This window comes from Cherax quadricarinatus, chromosome 85 (genome assembly GCF_038502225.1).
Source record: "Cherax quadricarinatus isolate ZL_2023a chromosome 85, ASM3850222v1, whole genome shotgun sequence".
Lineage (NCBI taxonomy): Eukaryota > Metazoa > Arthropoda > Malacostraca > Decapoda > Parastacidae > Cherax > Cherax quadricarinatus.
Genome location: NC_091376.1, coordinates 12,995,891 through 13,018,310, shown reverse-complemented (window position 1 = coordinate 13,018,310; position 22,420 = coordinate 12,995,891). Strand labels below are relative to the sequence as shown.

The window sequence follows — 22,420 nt, the reverse complement described above, 5'->3', positions numbered from 1 at the left end:
TTTTTACTGTAAAATTCAAGTACATACAGACTATAAAGGAGGGGTTTGGGATATTAGCAGTTTGGAGGGATATGTTGTGTATCTTTATATGTGTATGCTTCTAGACAGTTGTATTCTGAGCACCTCTGCAAAAACAGTGATAATGTGCGAGTGTGGTGAAAGTGTTGAATGATGATGAAAGTATTTTCTTTTTGGGGATTTTCTTTCTTTTTTGGGTCACCCTGCCTCGGTGGGAGACGACCGGCTTGTTGGAAAACAAAAAAAAAAAAAAAAAAAAAAAAAAAAAAAAAAAAACAGACTATAAATGAAAATCACTTTCCTAAAGATTCATGGATATGTGATAGGTCCCAACTTACAATGTTCCACACTTATGACACTGGCACTTTGGCATCAATAACTTATGAAAGCTGATCTGCAGTTACAATCGTATTCAAACTTTTTTTTTTTTTTAACATGTTGGTCATTTCCCACCAAGGCAGGGTGACTTATTAATCCATAATAAAGCCAAAATGTACTATAATACCATACTGTACCAACACTGGACTTGTAATAGTTTACACTTTTTGTAACACATTGGCCATCTCCCACTGAGGCATGATGACCCGAAAAAGAAGAAACATTTTTCACACTCACTCACTTCATTACTATCTTGCCAGAGGCATGTGCCAAAGGCATACCTTTAAACTCCCCCTTTAAACTGCAATATCCTCACCCCTCCTTCAGAGTGCTGGCACTGTACTTCCCACCTCCAGGACTCAAGTCTGGCTAACAGGTTTCCTTGAGTCCCTTCACAAATGTTACCTTGCTCACACTCCAACAACCTGTCAAGTTATGAAAACCATGTGCCTCCACTCCCTGCTATCTAACATGCTCAGAAACACCTGCTGGATGTCCAAGCCCCTTCCATACAAAACCTCCTTTACCCCCTCCTTCCAACCTTTCCTAGCATGACCCCTACCTTGCCTTCCCTCCACTACAGATTGATACATCCTCTCCAAGTCATCCTATTTTTCTCCATCCTCTCCAAGTCATCCTATTTTTCTCCATCCTCTCATAATAAATTCAATACATACTATATTCTATATCAGCACTGGACTTGTGGTACACTGTACATCACTTATTGCTTAACTTACTTCTCTTATACGAATGTTGTCATGAATAAGGCTGCAGGTAAAAGCTCGGACACCATCAGCAGGAAATGTGACATCTGGACGGATGAGACAACCAAGAAGGTTGAGAGCCATGTTGTGGGTGCGCCAATGCCTGCAACACAATACACAACATCTAACAATTTTTTATTTTAATTCACCTACTGTGCAAGATGCGAGCAGAAAATATATTCCGAGGGTCAATGCCCCTGTGGCCAGATCCATGACCAAGCTTCGCAGTGGATCAGGGCCTGATCAACCAGGCTGTTACTGTTGGCTGCATGTAAACTGACATATGAACCACAGCCTGGCTTATCAGGTACTGCTCTTTAGGTGTAGTACAAGCAAGTGCTTGAACAGAATCACCACCAGTGTGACATTATTTTGATTTACAATCTCTAATAATCTATATAATTTTTCTGAATGAAGTTGGCCCTGTGACATACCCTAAAGTTTACTAATATGTTTATGCCAAAATAATCTGTATTTCAAGCAAGAGAAACTAACTCTGCTTGAATGAAACTTTTAAAGCTGCTGTAGCTGGGGACTGACGAGCTTTTAATAGAATACTTAATACACTTAAATAATATCCTCAATGAATTACTCAAGTCTCCCAGCTCAGGCTGATAGATTTCAACCCTATGTACCGTATTTCGTGGCTTATATGACGTGGCTTATAAGACTTGCTTTAGTTTCAATGGCTCAGCATTGGACCTAACTGGGAGAGCTACAGCCCACCTCACATCCCAAACTTATAGCTCCCATCACTGACCTTCAGTTTATAGGACGCAGGGTGGTTTTTGGGAGACATTTTACGGGATAAAAATGTGTCTAATAAGCCACAAAATACAGTATATGTAATTCATCCTGTGAGACAGAACATATAAGGGAAAACATTACCAGCTTTTACATCCACTATGTAGCTTTATTTATAACTTAATGAGTGTCTTTCACCAAGGCAGGGTGACCCAAAGTTGAAAACACTTTCACTATGTAGCTATCATATAGGGGATCAAACATGATTATCCTGTTCTTCAGGCACAATATCAATCACAGGTTCAACAATTTCCAATGAATATAATAATAATCCAAACTTTCATATCTGCATTCCTCTGGCAAGACAGTGATAGTGTAAATGGTGAAAGTGTTTCTTTTTTGGGCTACCCTGCCTTAGTGGGAGATGACTAGCATGTTAAAAAAATAATTATTATTATTTTAATCACTATTTTGTAAATTCTGAAATTCTGAAAGAAAACTGTGTGAGCAAATAGCCTTGACTTTCCCTGATAAATATATTAACAACATAACCTTGTTGCAATACAACTAAATACACATCAACTTACAGTGTTCCTGAATCAAGATGATTAACAAGCTTGCTCACAAGATTCTTATAAAGATCATGATTGGAGTTTCCTCTTTGTGCTAACTTTTCACAGGCTAATGTCCTAGCGTCCTCGGTAACAATGTTATTTTTCACCTTTGGAGAATTTGACTGCAAGAGTGCCTCTGCTGCCTTAACAACACCTGGTGATATCTGTGGCAGGGTGGGGAATAATTAATACTATGCCAAATTAGTATGACTGCAGATACAAAAAAAGTTGTGATGAACTCAAGACAAATCATTAAAATTACATTATGCAGCTCTATTAATTTGATCATGAAGCTGTGGTCACGTGAATAATCAATAATAGGGATGGGAAGATACAATTCTTTTGCTGATACTTATACTGATACTTAAATTTAGGCTGATACCAATACCATCAAAATTAGCCAATAAGCTTCAATACAGAAAATGATACTGATACCATCATAACTGGCTGACACCCACCGATGTTGATATTTAAGCACACCCCCAAATAATACCCTGGAGGAAGTGATAATGAATCTTTGACTACATTCACACGACATGCTAACTAAGGACAATCCTTATTCAAACATGGTATATCAACAATGTAATGTGTACATACCTGATGAAATATTGCAAAGAGCTCCATGTAATAGTACACAGCATCTGAGAGTGCATTCATCAATCTAATTATTGATGGCTTCTCTGAGTGCTTGGAAGCAATTAAAGCTGGCCACACCATGTTAAGACTCTCCCAGTCCCGACGTACCATTAGTGACTTGTTCTGACGCCCCAACAAGAGGTAGAGACTTCCTGATGGAGATGAAATGAATAATGTAAATGAAATACTGATGCTGAATTTTTTTTTTTTATTATTATCACACTGGCCGATTCCCACCAAGGCAGGGTGGCCCAAAAAAGAAAAACTTTCACCATCATTCACTCCATCACTGTCTTGCCAGAAGGGTGCTTTACACTACAGTTTTTAAACTGCAACATTAACACCCCTCCTTCAGGGGTGAATACATGCTGAATACATACGTAAAATAAGCTGCCGAAGATGATGTAGAGTATGCCCCAAAATTTCTGTCTTCCATAATTCTTAATGGTTTTTTAAACACACCGGCCATTTCCCACCGAGGCAAGGTGACCAGGAAAAGAAGAAACAAAAGTGTTTCTTCTTTTTACATTTAGTAATTAATACAGGAGAAGGAGTTACTAGCTCCTTGATCTCAGCATTTTAGTCGCCTCTTACAACACACATGGGTTACAGAGGAAAGATTCTCATCCACTTCCCCATGCAGATTTTTTATTAATTTTTATTAACACACTGGCCGATTCCCACCAAGGCAGGGTGGCCCGAAAAGGAAAAACTTTCACCATCATTCACTCCATCACTGTCTTGCCAGAAGGGTGCTTTACACTACAGTTTTTAAACTGCAACATTAACACCCCTCCTTCAGAGTGCGGGCATTGTACTTCCCATCTCCAGGACTCAAGTCCGGCCTGCCGGTTTCCCTGAATCCCTTCATAAATGTTACTTTGCTCACACTCCAACAGCACGTCAAGTTTAAAAAACCATTTGTCTCCATTCACTCCTATCAAACAAGCTCACGCATGCCCACTGGAAGTCCAAGCCCCTCGCACACAAAACCTCCTTTACCCCCTTCCTCCAACCTTTCCTAGGCCGACCCCTACCCCGCCTTCCTTCCACTACAGACTGATACACTCTTGAGATCTTGGAGATCTGTTATATAATTTATTAATGATATTAAAAGGTCATGTAAAAAGGACACATAGATACACTCTAAACTGAGATTCAATACTCTACTCAGACTTTTAGGTACAAGTTATTAAAGTTTAGGTATAAAAGTAGATAGTTATAATAAAAGATTTCAATGATATATTCTTTTCTGATTTTGTAATTTTGTATGCAAGTGCATTACAGAATTCAATTTATTACCCATATACAGCATTTATATATCTTCACTACTGCAGATATTTTTCCTAAGATAGTGATCAGTAAGTAAAAATTATAAGGAAAAAGTATATTTTCCACTGGATGTGCCAGTCTTTTACAACACAAAGATAACACTAGTGTATAACTGCATCAAGTGAAGGTTCATACATCAGACTAGGCACCAGACACAATACAATGAGTACTTCCAGTGAAGGTTCATACATCAGACTAGGCACCAGACACAATACAATGAGTACTTCCAGTGAAGGTTCATACATCAGACTAAGCACCAGACACAATACAATGAGTACTTCCAGTGAAGGTTCATACATCAGACTAAGCACCAGACACAATACAATGAGTACTTCCAGTGAAGGTTCATACATCAGACTAAGCACCAGACACAATACAATGAGTACTTCCAGTGAAGGTTCATACATCAGACTAAGCACCAGACACAATACAATGAGTACTTCCAGTGAAGGTTCATACATCAGACTAGGCACCAATGTGTATTAGCAAGAACTCTATTCACAATGTCAATTATTCAAAACATGGCTACAGGGTTTTCACTATTCACAGCCAAAGAGAACTATGCAATGACTGTTTAAAAAAGAAGTTTACTTTAAATGTCTAGGTAAACAAATTCATTCTGACATTAGTCAAACAAGGGTTGAATTGCCATTACTAATCCAGCTACTAACTCTTACCTTTGAACTGCTCGTGGTTTTCTACAGGGTCAACTTGAAGGCAAGTAACAAGATCTGGCAGAGTAAGTTTGTAAGAGTAAGGGAAGCACTGAAACACCTGATTCAGGGTGTTCTGGCTTTTGCTGCGAACCTGCAAAACAAAACGTCATTTTCTCAAGCTCGTCTTTAAGTATACTGTGGGCTCAAAGACTAGCTAATAGGCAATTACTGAATTAATGATCACAATCCTCAAAAGAATTTTTGTCTCTAACAAATATTAATGGGGCATAGAAGAAAAAGTTATTGGAAGGACTTGATAATGGCAATAGCTACTTTTAAGGGTTTAGCTTGCAACACAGCGCTTAAAAATTCGATTATTTGTTAAAATTCCCATTAATTACATCCTCGACTATTTCATCACAATATTTAACATTTATTTGGGTCTAAAGAGTATTTAAGGTATGGTTTACATGGTACATGGCACACTAATCAATGAATGATTAATAAATATTTGTTATCAACTTAAGTACATGTATAGAGCATATCTTATATTTTGTTGATATCACTCAGACCACCGAGTCCAATGCAGGTAAGCTAGCTGGTGCTACCGACATACTCACCACAGGACCAATGGCTACTCCTCCTCTGTATATCCTTTGCTGAGCTCCTGCCACAGTACTGGTATTACTGAGTAAGTTATCATATAACAGACTTTGGTCAGGTGATTTTGTTTGGCAAATGAACCAACAACTTACCTGATACTGACTACTAGTAATGATAGTGTACATACTTTACTGTCACACTGAATCCCTTCACTAAATATTACCCTGCTCACACTCAACAGCTCGTCAGGTCCCAAATACCATTCGTCTCCATTCACTCCTATCTAACACGCTCATGCAGGCTTGCTGGAAGTCCAAGCCCCTAGCTCACAAAACCTCCTTTACCCCCTCCCTCCAACCTTTTCGAGGACAACCCCTAACCTGCCTTCCTACCCCTACAGATTTATACACTCTCCATGTCATTCTACTTTGATCCATTCTCTCTAAATGACCAAACCACCTCAACAACCCCTCTTCAGCCCTCTGACTAATACTTTTATTAACTCCACACCTTCTCCTAACTTCCACACTCCGAATTTTTTCCACATAATATTTACACCACACATTGCCCTTAGATAGGACATCTCCACTGCCTCCAAACGTCTCCTCACTGCAGCATTTACAACCCAAGCTTCACACCCATATAAGAGTGTTGGTACCACTATACTTTCATACATTCCCTTCTTTGTCTCCATATATAACGTTTTTTGTCTCCACATATACCTGAACGCACCACTCACCTTTTTTCCTTCATCAATTCTATGATTAACCTCATCCTTCATAAATCCATCCGCTGACACGTCAACTCCCAAATATCTGAAAACATTCACTTCTTCCATACTCCTTTCCAATTTGATATCCAATTTTTCTTTATCTAAATCATTTGATACCCATATCACTTTACTCTTTTCTATGTTCACTTTCAACTTTCTACGTTTACACACTCCCAAACTCGTCCACTAACCTTTGCAATTTTTCTTTAGAATCTCCCATAAGCACAGTATCATCAGCAAAAAGTGCCAATTCCCATTTTGTATTTGATCCCCCATAATTTAATCCCACCCCTCTCCCAAACACCCTAGCATTTACTTCTTTTACAACCAGCAATCCTACCATCATGTAAAATAATTACAGGCTTACGTTTTACACTCACTTGGCAAGATGGTTGTATCTCCCTGGGCAGTTGTTCTCTACCAACCTACTACCTACCTGTCATAGTTATTGATGTTCATCATATTACAGCATAACTTCATATACTAGTTACACTAGGGACAGTTATAAGTAACTTACCTCACTGTACTGACTTGTAGACAGTTGCAGAAGGCTGCCCATGATAGCCTTACTTGTGGCTGTGATGTTCCTCACACTGTTCTCCAACATGCGACTCTCTTGATGCAATACAGCACGTTCCACAAGTAGGGATCGTATATGTTGTTTATTTCGAGCTAACTTGTTGGCCAATGCATCTTTGATGAACTGGAAGCTTTTCCAGCGTGCATCAAAGTCATCTTTAGACACACCATGGAAGAAAAATAGCCCATGGTATATCTGAAATCAAATGTTTAATTAGTTTTCAATTCCAATGAAATTCATTGCCAAATATGTATAAATGTTTGGTTTATACTGATGTTCCAAACTTGATAAACCTAATTCTATATTAAAACCTTAGTGTTCAAATAACCAGTCTGAAATATGGTATCTGATTCTCACCATCAACATGCTTGTAAAAACACAATACATTGTAAATTCATTAATAAATTGTTACCACTAGTGTGCATTATTTCTATTACAATAGTTAATACAAATACTATTCTATTACTACTACTACTATGTTATAATTCAACTGGTCACTGTAGTTTGGAATCCTCAAGTCAACATGCTTCTAACTTATTTTTTTTTTTCAACAAGTCGGCCGTCTCCCACCGAGGCAGGGTGACCCAAAAAAGAAAGAAAATCCCCCAAAAGAAAATACTTTCATCATCATTCAACACTTTCACCACACTCACACATTATCACTGTTTTTGCAGTTTTTTCTAACATTATTATTATTAATATCAGTATTATTATTAATGATGAAATGTTGAATCAGCATGGGTCACAGAGCACCTGGGGAATTATAGGTAATCAGGTTTGAGCCAAGGATGAGTAGTTGTAATTCCTTGGAGCAAGAGCCCTATACAAGCATCAAGGCACCTTCCTCTTGAAGGTAACAAGCTCCCTAAATTTGACTAATACTGGATAAAACAAACAACCTTGGTTCAATTTTCCTCCTGAAGAAACTAGTGGTTTTCTCTAATGCTTTGTAAACTTGAAAGTAACATGCTCAAGAATTTTGTAATTGATTAACATTGCTTTTTTACTGGGTATTCTTTATTCCAACAGCTAATACCATACTAGAACATCCTATTCCCATTCATCATCTCAGAACCTCTATACCCATGCTAGGAGTTGAACCTGCCTGGCATAAAATGAGTAAAGTTCTGGGCCATCATGCTGCTTGATATACTGGAAAGGCTTATTTCTCAACAGAGAAAAAAGCCCTTCCTTCATAAAACCAATTAAAATGAGGATGATATGTATGCAAGGGGCTTGGACATACAGCAGGCATATGTGAGCATGTTAGAGAGGAGTGGAGACAAATGGTTTTTGGGACTCGACAAGCTGTTGGAGTATGAGCAGGGTAATATTCTGTGAAGGGATTCAGGGAAACCGGTTAACCGGACTTGAGTCCTAGAGGTTAGAAGTACAGTGATAGCACTCTAAAGGAGGGGTTTGGGATATCTGCTGTTTAGAGGAACATCTAAACTGTTGTATCTGCATGCTTCTGGCAGAACAGTGATAGTGTACATGATGATGAACGAGTTCCTTTTTTTTTTTTTGGTCACCCTGCCTCACCGGGAGATAGCCAGGGTGTTAAACTATTTTACCTACTCATTTCATGTTTATTAAGAAGCTAATTTCACTTATTTCACATACAAATCCCTCAGCACAAATAAAAACACAGTACTCACATTTATTGCCCGACAGAGAGATTTAGTATCATCAGACCCTTGGGAAAGTAATCTATCCACTAAATCAAGAGTAACATCTGCCACAGCTTTGCGCACATTTGATGGGAAGCGCTCAGAGTTGAGAGTTACACACAACTCTCGTTTTCGAACAATGAACTCGTAGGTATCTTTCTTTACAGCCATATCTATCCTAAAATATAGTTAAGAATTAGAATTTTTACAGCATAGCAACTTGAACCTAATTTAATACACTAATGCCAATGTGATTCATAAAGTTTCGAGCTAATAAAAGCTTTTCAGTTCAAGATTAATCCTCAGTTTACAAATTATCATTATGCAATCATTTGGTTTTAAGAACTGACATAGCATAATTCTTTTAAACTTTTGATAAATGTTAAGGGGTATAAGCAATTTGAGGTAATATTCAGATTTGATCACAAAATTTAAGAACTTTAAGCTGCAGACAATTTTCAAGGTTCAGCATGCTATCTTAGATATCACACTGATTGTATTCAGGTGTGTAGTCACTCTTCCTGCAGGTGGAACTTGATATTGAGAGATAAAAGTATCACTGGTGTAATATTAACTCACACACTATGCTGGTCTTTCACACATACACTGTTGTTCCTTCACACATACACTGTTGTTCCTTCACACATACACTGTTGTTCCTTCACACATACACTGTTGTTCCTTCACACATACACTGTTGTTCCTTCACACATACACTGTTGTTCCTTCACACATACACTGTTGTTCCTTCACACATACACTGTTGTTCCTTCACACATACACTGTTGTTCCTTCACACATACACTGTTGTTCCTTCACACATACACTGTTGTTCCTTCACACATACACTGTTGTTCCTTCACACATACACTGTTGTTCCTTCACACATACACTGTTGTTCCTTCACACATACACTGTTGTTCCTTCACACATACACTGTTGTTCCTTCACACATACACTGTTGTTCCTTCACACATACACTGTTGTTCCTTCACACATACACTGTTGTTCCTTCACACATACACTGTTGTTCCTTCACACATACACTGTTGTTCCTTCACACATACACTTGTTCCTTCACACATACACTGTTGTTCCTTCACACATACACTGTTGTTCCTTCACACATACAGTGCTGTTCCTTCACACATACAGTGTTGTTCCTTCATATATACAGTGCTGTTCATACAAACTAGGTCATTCCTCAAAGCAATCTATTTTGCTGGAGATACAATAACCAACAAAAATATGTACATGTATGGTGTAGACCTTTGTAGTCTGTCATAATAACAATTATGCAGCAGCTAAAATTACTTAAGAAACCTTTTTGATTTTTAATAACAGTGACAAATGTTTAAGTGTGTCTGGGAGACAGTCACTGTATAGTATACTGCAAGGAGCATTGACTTCAAACAACAATGTGCTCAGATTGTTATACTATGGCAGGGCAAGGAATACTATTTACATCTCCCAATTTGTGGGATAATAACAGAATAAGCAGTGCATGCTCTTAACTCTCTTAACTACACAAATAACCTGCACACAGGAGAAAGAAACTTACGACGATGTTTCGGTCCAACTTGGACCATTAACTGTGTGACTAGTTAATGGTCCAAATCAGACTGAAACATCGTCATAAGTTTCATTCTCCTATGTGTGGGTTATTTGTGTACTGTGCCAGTCAAGGTATAGTGCCTCTTTATATATTTTCTTTTAACTTAATTATTCCTTATTTAGTGTCACATATCATCTTACAAGAAAGAGAAAGATACAATAATGCTGAATATTTCTTCCTCTCCTAATATAAACCACTGTTCATTAATTCAACATGTGTATACAATTCTGAAACAAGATTACTATTAAAGTTTACTGTCCTTATTAGTTAATTATGTAGCAAGTACTTACAGTGTGATGGGTTCTTCATCCCAGTGAGGAAGAGCAACACCAGCTCCCAATATTATATCCAAAGTAATAGCAAGACTTTGCTGCAACACCTCTCTGTTGGGCAAAACATATTTGCAATAACAAACATTATTAATCAGCCAGTTTCTCAATGAATATCTTTAAATGTTTATACATACAAGAGAGCAGACAAAAATATAACAGTTAACTGTAACAAGTGAGATATAAACAAGAAAGAAGTTAGTATTTCTTTCCAAATTTAGTTAATGAGTGAAATAAACTACAAATGGAAGCTGTATGCAAGGTCAAAAAATATTTTTTCTTTCAACAAACCAGCAGTCTCCTACCAAGGCAGAGTGACCCATAAAAGAAGAAACACTTTCACCATCATTCACTCCATCGATCTTGCCAGAGGGGTGCCAATACCACAGTTCAAAACTGCAAATATCCTCACCCCTCCTTCAGAGTGCAGGTACTGTACTTCCCCACCTCTGGTACTCAAGTCACAATCATTGCTTCAACCCAAAAAAAACTGCAACTGTGAAGTTCAACACACTAACAAACATTAACAAACAGAAAAACATACCCAAAGGCTAATAAAGAAGCTAAATGTTAAGGGTTTCTCTTAACTCACAAATGTATGATGAGAGAGCAACATGGAATGAGACAGATCTAGAGTTTAGGCTCTTGAAGTAAGTTACTAGGGGAATTAAAATATGCAAGTGACATAAGGAGAAAGTAAGCAATAAAGAAGTGTGTAGAATGATGAATTGCAGAGAATAGTAAGAATGAATATGAGCTGCAAGGTCATGAAGAGGAATAATGTTTTAATACAGTACTTATTAATGGCTGAGAAATAAGGCAAGGATGAAAGATATTATTAAAAGAAACAATTTACTAAGCTATCTTTTTTTTTTTTAACATATCAGCCAACTCCCACCAAGGCAGGGTGACCCTGTAATTTATACAGGGTTATTAGCCCCTTGCTCCCAGCATTTTAGTCACCTCTTACAACACACACGGCTTACGGAGCAAAGAGTGTAACTCTCTTATATTTAATAATAAACAATGATTTCAAGCAACAAAAAGAAATACAAGAATAACTTGCTACAAATTACTGGATATCATCAACTAACCTTGATACCTCTTTCTCTCCTTTAGCTACTTGATGCAAGAGAGTTAATTCTGGAGTGAGGAAGGTACGAACAAGTGTTGTCATTGCAGCTTCCTCAGCATCACCAGGCTCCACCCACTTCAGACCAAGATTGTGTGTATCACCAGCCTCTCCCCAGTGCTGTTACATAAACACAAACACATTTGAACCAACTGGGTTCAAACATAGCCTATTGATCAAAATTAAGAAGTGCAGCCAAGAGCTGGAGCTCAATCCCCATGAATTCAAATAATTACAAAAAGCAACATTAATTACATAGTCCATACAATCACAAACACACAGTTTACGAGCTGAGTAAGTGGTGTAAAAAATGAATGAAAATTTTAATAATGTAACATGATGGAAAATTATGAAAAAAAAAAGACTATGAATAATATACTATACCACAATTTGTGACAGAATTTTAAGATCATTTAATAAATAAAAACAACTGGGGTGATAACTGACAACAAATTACACCCAGAGTATTTTGTTTTGAAGCAGGAAAACTTATTTTCTACGTAGAGTTCCACGAGCTGCAAGAAATACACTTCATTAGAATACAACAATTCTACTTTCACCAGTAATGAGCCAGAGAGAGATGATGCAAATCAAAGAACATTTATTATTATTATTTTTATTTATTATCACACTGGCCAATTCCCACCAAGGCAGGGTGGCCCAAAAAAGCAAAACTTTCACCATCATTCACTCCATCACTGTCTTGCCAGAAGGGTGCTTTACACTACAGTTTTTAAACTGCAACATAACACCCCTCCTTCAGAGTGCAGGCACTGTACTTCCCATCTCCAGGACTCAAGTCCGGCCTGCTGGTTTCCCTGAACCCCTTCATAAATGTTACTTTGCTCACACTCCAACAGCACGTCAAGTATTAAAAACCATTTGTCTCCATTCACTCCTATCAAACGCGCTCACACATGCCTGCTGGAAGTCCAAGCCCCTCGCACACAAAACTTCCTTTACCCCCTCCCTCCAACCTTTCCTAGGCCGACCCCTACCCCGCCTTCCTTCCACTACAGACTGATACACTCTTGAAGTCATTCTGTTTCGCTCCATTCTCTCTACATGTCCGAACCACCTCAACAACCCTTCCTTAGCCCTCCGGACAACAGTTTTGGTAATCCTGCACCTCCTCCTAACTTCCAAACTACGAATTCTCTGCATTATATTCACACCACACATTGCCCTCAGACATGACATCTCCACTGCCTCCAGCCTTCTCCTCGCTGCAACATTCATCACCCATGCTTCGCACCCATATAAGAGCGTTGGTAAAACTATACCCTCATACATTCCCCTCTTTGCCTCCAAGGACAAAGTTCTTTGTCTCCACAGACTCCTAAGTGCACCACTCACCCTTTTCCCCTCATCAATTTTATGATTCACCTCATCTTTCATAGACCCATCCGCTGACACGTCCACTCCCAAATATCTGAATACATTCACCTCCTCCATACTCTCTCCCTCCAATCTGATATCCAATCTTTCATCACCTAATCTTTTTGTTATCCTCATAACCTTACTCTTTCCTGTATTCACTTTTAATTTTCTTCTTTTGCACACCCTACCAAATTCATCCACTAATCTCTGCAACTTCTCTTCAGAATCTCCCAAGAGCACAGTGTCATCAGCAAAGAGCAACTGTGACAACTCCCACTTTATGTGTGATTCTTTATCTTTTAACTCCACGCCTCTTGCCAAGACCCTCGCATTTACTTCTCTTACAACCCCATCTATAAATATATTAAACAACCACGGTGACATCACACATCCTTGTCTAAGGCCTACTTTTACTGGGAAATAATTTCCTTCTTTCCTACATACTCTAACTTGAGCCTCACTATCCTCGTAAAAACTCTTCACTACTTTCAGTAACCTACCTCCTACACTATACACCTGCAACATCTGCCACATTGCCCCCCTATCCACCCTGTTATACGCCTTTTCCAAATCCATAAATGCCACAAAGACCTCTTTAGCCTTATCTAAATACTGTTCACTTATATGTTTCACTGTAAACACCTGGTCCACACACCCCCTACCTTTCCTAAAGCCTCCTTGTTCATCTGCTATCCTATTCTCCGTCTTACTCTTAATTCTTTCAATAATAACTCTACCATACACTTTACCAGGTATACTCAACAGACTTATCCCCCTATAATTTTTGCACTCTCTTTTATCCCCTTTGCCTTTATACAAAGGAACTATGCATGCTCTCTGCCAATCCCTAGGTACCTTACCCTCTTCCATACATTTATTAAATAATTGCACCAACCACTCCAAAACTATATCCCCACCTGCTTTTAACATTTCTATCTTTATCCCATCAATCCTGGCTGCCTTACCCCCTTTCATTTTACCTACTGCCTCACGAACTTCCCCCACACTCACAACTGGCTCTTCCTCACTCCTACAAGATGTTATTCCTCCTTGCCCTATACACGAAATCACAGCTTCCCTATCTTCATCAACATTTAACAATTCCTCAAAATATTCCCTCCATCTTCCCAATACCTCTAACTCTCCATTTAATAACTCTCCTCTCCTATTTTTAACGGATAAATCCATTTGTTCTCTAGGCTTCCTTAACTTGTTAATCTCACTCCAAAACTTTTTCTTATTTTCAACAAAATTTGTTGATAACATCTCACCCAGGGAGGTGAGGAGCTTGTGGATAACAAGAAATTAGTCACTGAAGTAAAAAAAAAAAAAAAGCATATATTAATGTAGCAGTAATGCCAACACTTTTCTGCATAGACAAAGCATGGTTTTTAATAGTGCACTGAAGAGGAACTACAGTTAAGACAGTGGAGATGTTGTGCTGGAGATAAATGTTTGGTGTAAAGATAATGCAAAGAATCAGAACTGAAGATATTAGAAGATGGAGCCATAGTATGACAGGCATAATTTAAGGAGTGGAAGGAAAGCTGCAGTGTGTGTTTGATCAATTTAAGAGAATGGTGTAAGATAACTTGACCAAGAGGGTACATAAATAAATCTGGAGTGGATGGAAGGTTAGGAAGGCGACATCCAAGTAAAAGTTGGAGGGAGGAATAGAAAAAGGGCTTGAGGGAAAAAAAAAAAAATGTGATGCAGAATTTGATAATCGTAAAAAAAAAAAAAAAAAAAATAATGTTTATGCAAAAACACAATCAGCAACAAAGTAGTAGTTCTAGCCTTTACCCTAATTGGAAGAGAGTCAGCAATTGGTACATCCCATTGTTGTGGCATTGAACGGTACTCTTCAGGCATAGTAATACCAAGATATTTCAAAAGATATCGCAGGACTGAGCCAGCAAGGTGGTATCCTTCTCGGCTCTTGAGATGCAGCGTCCGGGTTAACACCTGCGTTATTTGTGGCACATATCTTATTAGGTGTGTACCACTGCAGCGCACAAGCTGAAACCACAGTGAAAAATTAATGTTGTCCATTTTCACCTACAATGCTAGAAAAAATCTGCATGTGGCTTAACTAAAGGCAAATAACAAATATTCTGAAGATCTCTCTTATACTGTCTTTAATTTGTGTTACCAAAGACCTCACAATCACCATCTCAAATCTGAATGACCCCCTATGACTTTAATTAACACTTTCCTATGAATGTATTCTGTACTGTAAATACCTTACAACATGCTTGTCAATACACTCCATTTGTCTGTTTTGATTTAATTAAATTCATTAATTTCACACCTATCAACACTGCATTAGTTACCTTCGTTCATTTTGTCTACATATTTTATAAGTGTTATAAAGGTTTAATATAGGTGACAAAAGAGAGAGAGGAATGTGGAAGGGAGGAGGGAGAGAGGAATGTGGGAGGGAGGAGGGAGAGAGGAATGTGGGAGGGAGGAGGGAGAGAGGAATGTGGGAGGGAGGAGGGAGAGAGGAATGTGGGAGGGAGGAGGGAGAGAGGAGTGTGGGAGGGAGAGAGGAATGTGGGAGGGAGAGAGGAATGTGGGAGGGAGAGAGGAATGTGGGAGGGAGAGAGGAATGTGGGAGGGAGAGAGGAATGAGAGGAGGAGGAGGAGGGAGAGAGGAATGAGAGGAGGAGGAGGAGGGAGAGAGGAATGAGAGGAGGAGGAGGAGGGAGAGAGGAATGTGGGAGGGAGCAGGGAGAGAGGAATATGAGGAGGAGGAGGGAGAGAGGAATGTGGGAGGGAGCAGGGAGAGAGGAATATGAGGAGAAGGGAGAGAAGAAAGTGAGAGGGAGGAGAGGAATGTAGGAAGGAGGAGGGAGAGAGGAATGTGGGAGGGAGCAGGGAGAGAGGAATATGAGGAGAAGGGAGAGAAGAAAGTGGGAGAGAGAGGAGGGAGGAGAGGGTGAGCAGCTTGGCAGACAACCAACCAACCATATCTGAGAATTGATTTTTTTAAAGTACAATCCACAGTATTCCTCACTTTAATATACAGGTTTAATATAAGCCTTACATTTTTTCCATGTAGTGGCAGGAGTTGAGGTAATCCACAAGAGGGTAGTACAATTGTGGTAAGATGGCTTGGGTATAAGAAGGAGCTGTCAATATCCCCCTCTTCCCCCACATACCCCAAAACCCTATTGAACACCTACCACCTCCATATCCAGACAGACCCTCATACCTTATTCAACCCTCAATACCTCATACCAATTACCACTCAGTCATATGACCCTTTAATTTCCACCCAATTATCAAATTTGAATTAAAATCACTCAAAATTGTGGTAAAGAAATAACAGAATTTTGACTGAAAAACATAGTTATGACACATTTTACTATATTCCAAAAATAAAGCAAATGAAAAACCAAGCTATGTTAAAAAGTATATTTGCTGGCAATACCTAACAAGGCATCATCCTACCTCAGAGAGTAAGAGAAGATTAAACAGAAGCTCATCATCCAAATGTTCCTCGTTTTGTACTTCATCATTATCAGTCAGTGCCAATAATAAGCGACACACTCCAGGCACAAATGCTTTTAGTGCCTCGGAAGGGTTCACCTGGAAGCCACACAGTAAGAAATGCCAAATAAAAATTGCTGGAGATGCCAAAAAAAAGAAGAAGCATTTTACAATTTTATTTAATGTACTTATATACAGAATATATAGCCAATTAGCTAGAATTCTTCTAACATAGTGATGTATATATATATAATGGTACCTTGAGTTATGATGGGCTAGAGTTACAATAATTTGTGTGGAAATTAGAAGGTGTGGAGTTAATAAAAGTATTAGTCAGAGGGCTGAAGAGGGGTTGTTGAGGTGGTTTGGTCATTTAGAGAGAATGGATCAAAGTAGAATGACATGGAGAGCATATAAATCTGTAGGGGAAGAAAGGAGGGGTAGGGGTCGTCCTCGAAAAGGTTGGAGGGAGGGGTAAAGAAGGTTTTGTGGGCGAGGGGTTTGGACTTCCAGCAAGCGTGCGTGAGCGTGTTAGATAGGAGTGAATGGAGACGAATGGTATTTGGGACCTGACGATCTGTTGGAGTGTGAGCAGGGTAATATTTAGTGAAGGGATTCAGGGAAACTGGTTATTTTTATGTAGCTGGACTCGAGTCCTGGAAATGGGAAGTACAATGCCTACACTCTAAAGGAGGGGTTCGGGATATTAGCAGTTTGGAGGGATATGTTGTGTATCTTTATAGGTATATGCTTCTAAACTGTTGTGTTCTGAGCACCTCTGCAAAAGCAGTGATTATGTGTGAGTGAGGTGAAAGTGTTGAATGATGATGAAAGTATTTTCTTTTTGGGGATTTTCTTTCTTTTTTGGGTCACCCTGCCTCGGTGGGAGACGGCCGACTTGTTAAAAAAAAAAAAAAAAAAAAAAAGGTATTGAGCTTAGACAATGAAAAATTTGAGATACAATAAGCATTTGTGATTCAATTACACCATCTACTGTGTTACCAAGTCATCATGGCATGGCTCCTGAAGTGCACAGTAAACAGGCAGTTTCTCTGAATATCAAACACGAATTTGTGAAAAACATGATGCAGGAGTAAGAGTTAGTGCACTGGTGTGCAAGTATGGCTTTCTGTAATCAACTATCTCTACCATTATCAAGCAAAAACTCATTATAAAGAATTTTAAAGCAACTGATGAATCTAGCTAGTGAAAATAAAGGCAGAGAAAATATCACAAGAGATGGAAAGACTGCTGTTACTGTCTATGAGAGAGAAGATGAAGAGAGATACAGTGCCTGCAAGTTAAATATCTGTGAATATGCAAGTCCAAGGTTTTTTTTTTTTTTTTTTTTTCAACAAGTCGGCCGTCTCCCACCGAGGCAGGGTGACCCAAAAAAGAAAGAAAATCCCCAAAAAGAAAATACTTTCATCATCATTCAACACTTTCACCACACTCACACATTATCACTGTTTTTGCAGAGGTACATACATTAAAAATTGCACATCCGGGGTCTTATAATGAAGTATCATAAAACCTTGTATTTTGGGGTTTGAGTTACAGTAGTTTTGAGGTACAAAACATCTTCTAGGACAGATTAATATCATAATTCAAGGGACCACTGTATAGATATCTCCACACTAAGTACCATGTACTAGGTCTGGAATAACTTAGTATTTAAAATCAAGAAAGTACAATGTAAAAATTGAGAGTGCACCTCACCACTTACTTTAACTGCTGAACGGCACATGTTTGCAGCAAATTTGCCTGCTACATGAATTTCTATCATCTTTCCTTTAATGAATGTTTGTAAACGCTGGAGAGCAGCCTGTGGAAAATGTTTTAGTTAGCCCTCTAACATATATATCCTGAGGTTAATGTTTTAGTTAAGTATCTTAATATATATGTTTTGATTATCATAACTGCCTTAATATATTGTCCTGAAGATAATATTTTAGTTAGCTATCTTAATACAGAATGCATATGTGATCACAGGTGAAAATTATTCCTCCTTGTCAAGAGGCAGAAAACTGCCAGGACAAATTATATTCTGAAAACACTGCCTACACAACTTGCTCTTTATCTACATATCGAAGAGTTGGGTGAATTCCTACCAAATACAAACAATCTATAGTGTCAACTGAAATTTGTGATTAATGTAGGAAAGAAGTAAAGTGAATTGCTTAACAAATCATCTTTTTCTCGTTTGTGGTTAACATAGTAAACTGAAGCGGTTAAGGCATCAACTGATGTTTGTAAAGTGCTTACCTGGTATATTTGTGGATGTGCCTGAGTAAGAATGGCTGAGAATGTTGATGAGAGTCCCATTTCTAACATGTTTTCTTCTCTGTTCATTTTTTCCGTCTCTCTGTCTAACTGTGTTATTTGCTCGAGGGTGGAGTTCTCAATGAGGGCGAAACAACGGTCCATAAACTGAAGTACAAAATCTTCAAATCCTGTTGTTTGTAAACACACTTCTTGCTCAATCTGGAGGAAAGACAAATTGCTATACTATTTATATTAGAAATGGTGTACAATATCAAAACTTTTTTTTTGTATTTCTTAGTACATCATACATTTTGCATAGCCTCTCCTCACTTAACGACGGAATTCCACTCCTAAGACCATATCATTAAACAAATTCATTGCTAAGTGAGAAGCATACTATAATGGTAGTGGGTTTGTGTCAACCATCTTTGATGTTGTTTTAATGTCACCTCTGCACCATTTATAACATTTCTGGTATATTTTTAAACGTTTATACAGTAATGTACTGTACATATATTGAAATAAATAGAATAGAGGAAATCAGCTCTAATATACATTTAGGTATAAATACTGGTCAGAGTCCGTCATTAGTCCGAGGTGTTGGTAAACGAGTACGTCGCTAAGTGAGGAGAGGCTGTATTTGTAGTCTTACCATAAAATATCTTCATATGTGCATGGCAAACTTTTATACAGCTAAATATTTTGTTTCAATTTTTGAACCTTATTTTATAATGCCAAGTGATACATTAACTTTGCTGCTGCAAAACTTTTAACACATTATAAAAATCACAGGCACATACTTCTGTCAAATCAGTATACTCTTCAACAGCTGCTGAACAATCAACAAAAGGTACAAGAGTCACCAATGTGTAGATGAACTGAAATGTTACCTGGAAGGAAAAATAATACTGTCAGCAGTGCAGAAAATAATTTTCACTTTTCATCTATCAGAAGTGCCTCTGGCAAGACAGTGACAGAGTGAATGATGATGAAAGTTTTTCTTTTTCGGGTCACCCTGCCTTGGTGGAAAATGGTCGATGTGTTAATAAAAAAAAAATAATAATCTATCAGAAGTATGCAATACCTCATGCAATATTAATGACAGCACAGGCCTAAGGTGTGAAAATTATACGTAAAATGGATTTTTTCAAGTCATTAATTACTTGAGTGCATCTATATCCATGACAATGATATTATATTTATAGATGAGCGCTGAACCCATAGGGGTCATACAGCACCTCCGGAGTGAGAGACAGTCAGATTTGACCCAAGGTGGGGAGGACAGCTCCAATTCCTTGGACAAAGAGCCCCTAACTGCCATCAGGTAACAAAGTTCAATCCAAGAAAGGAGAAAACAGGTCCAATTTCTTACATCAAGAGCCTCTCAACATCATGAAAGAAGCTTCCTTGAGGGGGTGACTTTTAATTACGTCTCGTATGTGAAAACCAACAACAGATGCTCCTCGCTTTACTCGAGTTCGACTTACGATATCTTGATTTTAAGATGGTGCAACAGCAATGCACGTTCAGTACAGTACCTGTATCATACTTGGGCAGGTTCAGTACAGTACCTGTATCATACTTGGGCAGGTTCAGTACAGTACCTGTATCATACTTGGGCAGGTTCAGTACAGTACCTGTATCATACTTGGGTAATCAAGTCAGTGTACTGTAAAACTTTTTTTTGTACTGTACAGCATTTATTGATAGGATAAACTTGCATTCATTTATTTATTTTTCAATACAGGTATTCAGTTAGTTACAGTAATTATTTGTTTATTTACTTATTCAGTGACAGCAGATACATATTTATCATATGTTCATATTCGACTTCCGATATTTTCAACTTATGATGGGTTCATTGGAGCATAACTCCATCGTAGTCGAGGAGCACCTGTAGCTGCAAAGTTTCATATCCAACAAATAAATGAAATCCATGAGTTATCTTACCATGCATTTTTTTATATCATTGGGATCAATGCCTGGTAATGTTTGGAGGAGCAGGGGAATAGCATGTCTCTGGCCTTCTGGGTAGTGCTTGCCACCTCTGACTAAGGCCCGGGCCACACACACTACGCACTCTAAAGATGCAGTCAGACGATGTGGCTCTGTTGTCGTCTCCAGTGAGGAGTACAGCCTAATAAATTGAAAAGGCAATGATATTAATGAAGATATTGGAGATGATTGCTGATGTTATGAATGAAAAGAAGTTGGATGTCCTGGCCCTAAGCGAAACAAAGCTGAAGGGGGTAGGAGAGTTTCAGTGGGGGGAAATAAATGGGATTAAATCTGGAGTATCTGAGAGAGTTAGAGCAAAGGAAGGGGTAGCAGTAATGTTAAATGATCAGTTATGGAAGGAGAAAAGAGAATATGAATGTGTAAATTCAAGAATTATGTGGATTAAAGTAAAGGTTGGATGCGAGAAGTGGGTCATAATAAGCGTGTATGCACCTGGAGAAGAGAGGAATGCAGAGGAGAGAGAGAGATTTTGGGAGATGTTAAGTGAATGTATAGGAGCCTTTGAACCAAGTGAGAGAGTAATTGTGGTAGGGGACTTGAATGCTAAAGTAGGAGAAACTTTTAGAGAGGGTGTGGTAGGTAAGTTTGGGGTGCCAGGTGTAAATGATAATGGGAGCCCTTTGATTGAACTTTGTATAGAAAGGGGTTTAGTTATAGGTAATACATATTTTAAGAAAAAGAGGATAAATAAGTATACACGATATGATGTAGGGCGAAATGACAGTAGTTTGTTGGATTATGTATTGGTAGATAAAAGACTGTTGAGTAGACTTCAGGATGTACATGTTTATAGAGGGGCCACAGATATATCAGATCACTTTCTAGTTGTAGCTATACTGAGAGTAAAAGGTAGATGGGATACAAGGAGAATAGAAGCATCAGGGAAGAGAGAGGTGAAGGTTTATAAACTAAAAGAGGAGGCAGTTAGGGTGTTTATTTACTTATTCAGTGACAGCAGATACATATTTATCATATGTTCATATTCGACTTCCGATATTTTCAACTTATGATGGGTTCATTGGAGCATAACTCCATCGTAGTCGAGGAGCACCTGTAGCTGCAAAGTTTCATATCCAACAAATAAATGAAATCCATGAGTTATCTTACCATGCATTTTTTTATATCATTGGGATCAATGCCTGGTAATGTTTGGAGGAGCAGGGGAATAGCATGTCTCTGGCCTTCTGGGTAGTGCTTGCCACCTCTGACTAAGGCCCGGGCCACACACACTACGCACTCTAAAGATGCAGTCAGACGATGTGGCTCTGTTGTCGTCTCCAGTGAGGAGTACAGCCTAATAAATTGAAAAGGCAATGATATTAATGAAGATATTGGAGAGGGAGCAGAGAGAGGGGAGGGCACAAGCAAGATGGGGCAGGGGTGAAAGAGGTTAAGAGGAAGGAGAGAAACCAAGAGTA

The 22,420-nt window shown here is 38.5% G+C and overlaps 1 protein-coding gene across 2 annotated transcripts in view; it reads right to left on the bottom strand.

Annotated features, from left to right (window-relative positions):
* The window catches only part of LOC128703193 (proteasome activator complex subunit 4-like), a 73,498-nt gene that overhangs the window by 17,644 nt on the left and 33,434 nt on the right, over nt 1–22,420 (bottom strand). For both annotated transcript variants that reach the window (XM_070103419.1, XM_070103418.1), the window contains exons 10-23: nt 22,110–22,296; nt 19,784–19,873; nt 18,984–19,202; nt 18,445–18,543; nt 16,680–16,817; nt 15,027–15,242; nt 11,806–11,963; nt 10,673–10,765; nt 8,756–8,945; nt 7,035–7,292; nt 5,164–5,293; nt 3,116–3,306; nt 2,492–2,682; nt 1,134–1,263 (exon numbers count right to left, since the gene is read on the bottom strand). In XM_070103419.1, the coding sequence (XP_069959520.1) occupies nt 1,134–1,263; nt 2,492–2,682; nt 3,116–3,306; nt 5,164–5,293; nt 7,035–7,292; nt 8,756–8,945; nt 10,673–10,765; nt 11,806–11,963; nt 15,027–15,242; nt 16,680–16,817; nt 18,445–18,543; nt 18,984–19,202; nt 19,784–19,873; nt 22,110–22,296 (2,290 nt within the window). The remainder of the gene's footprint in view (nt 1–1,133; nt 1,264–2,491; nt 2,683–3,115; nt 3,307–5,163; nt 5,294–7,034; nt 7,293–8,755; nt 8,946–10,672; nt 10,766–11,805; nt 11,964–15,026; nt 15,243–16,679; nt 16,818–18,444; nt 18,544–18,983; nt 19,203–19,783; nt 19,874–22,109; nt 22,297–22,420) is intronic.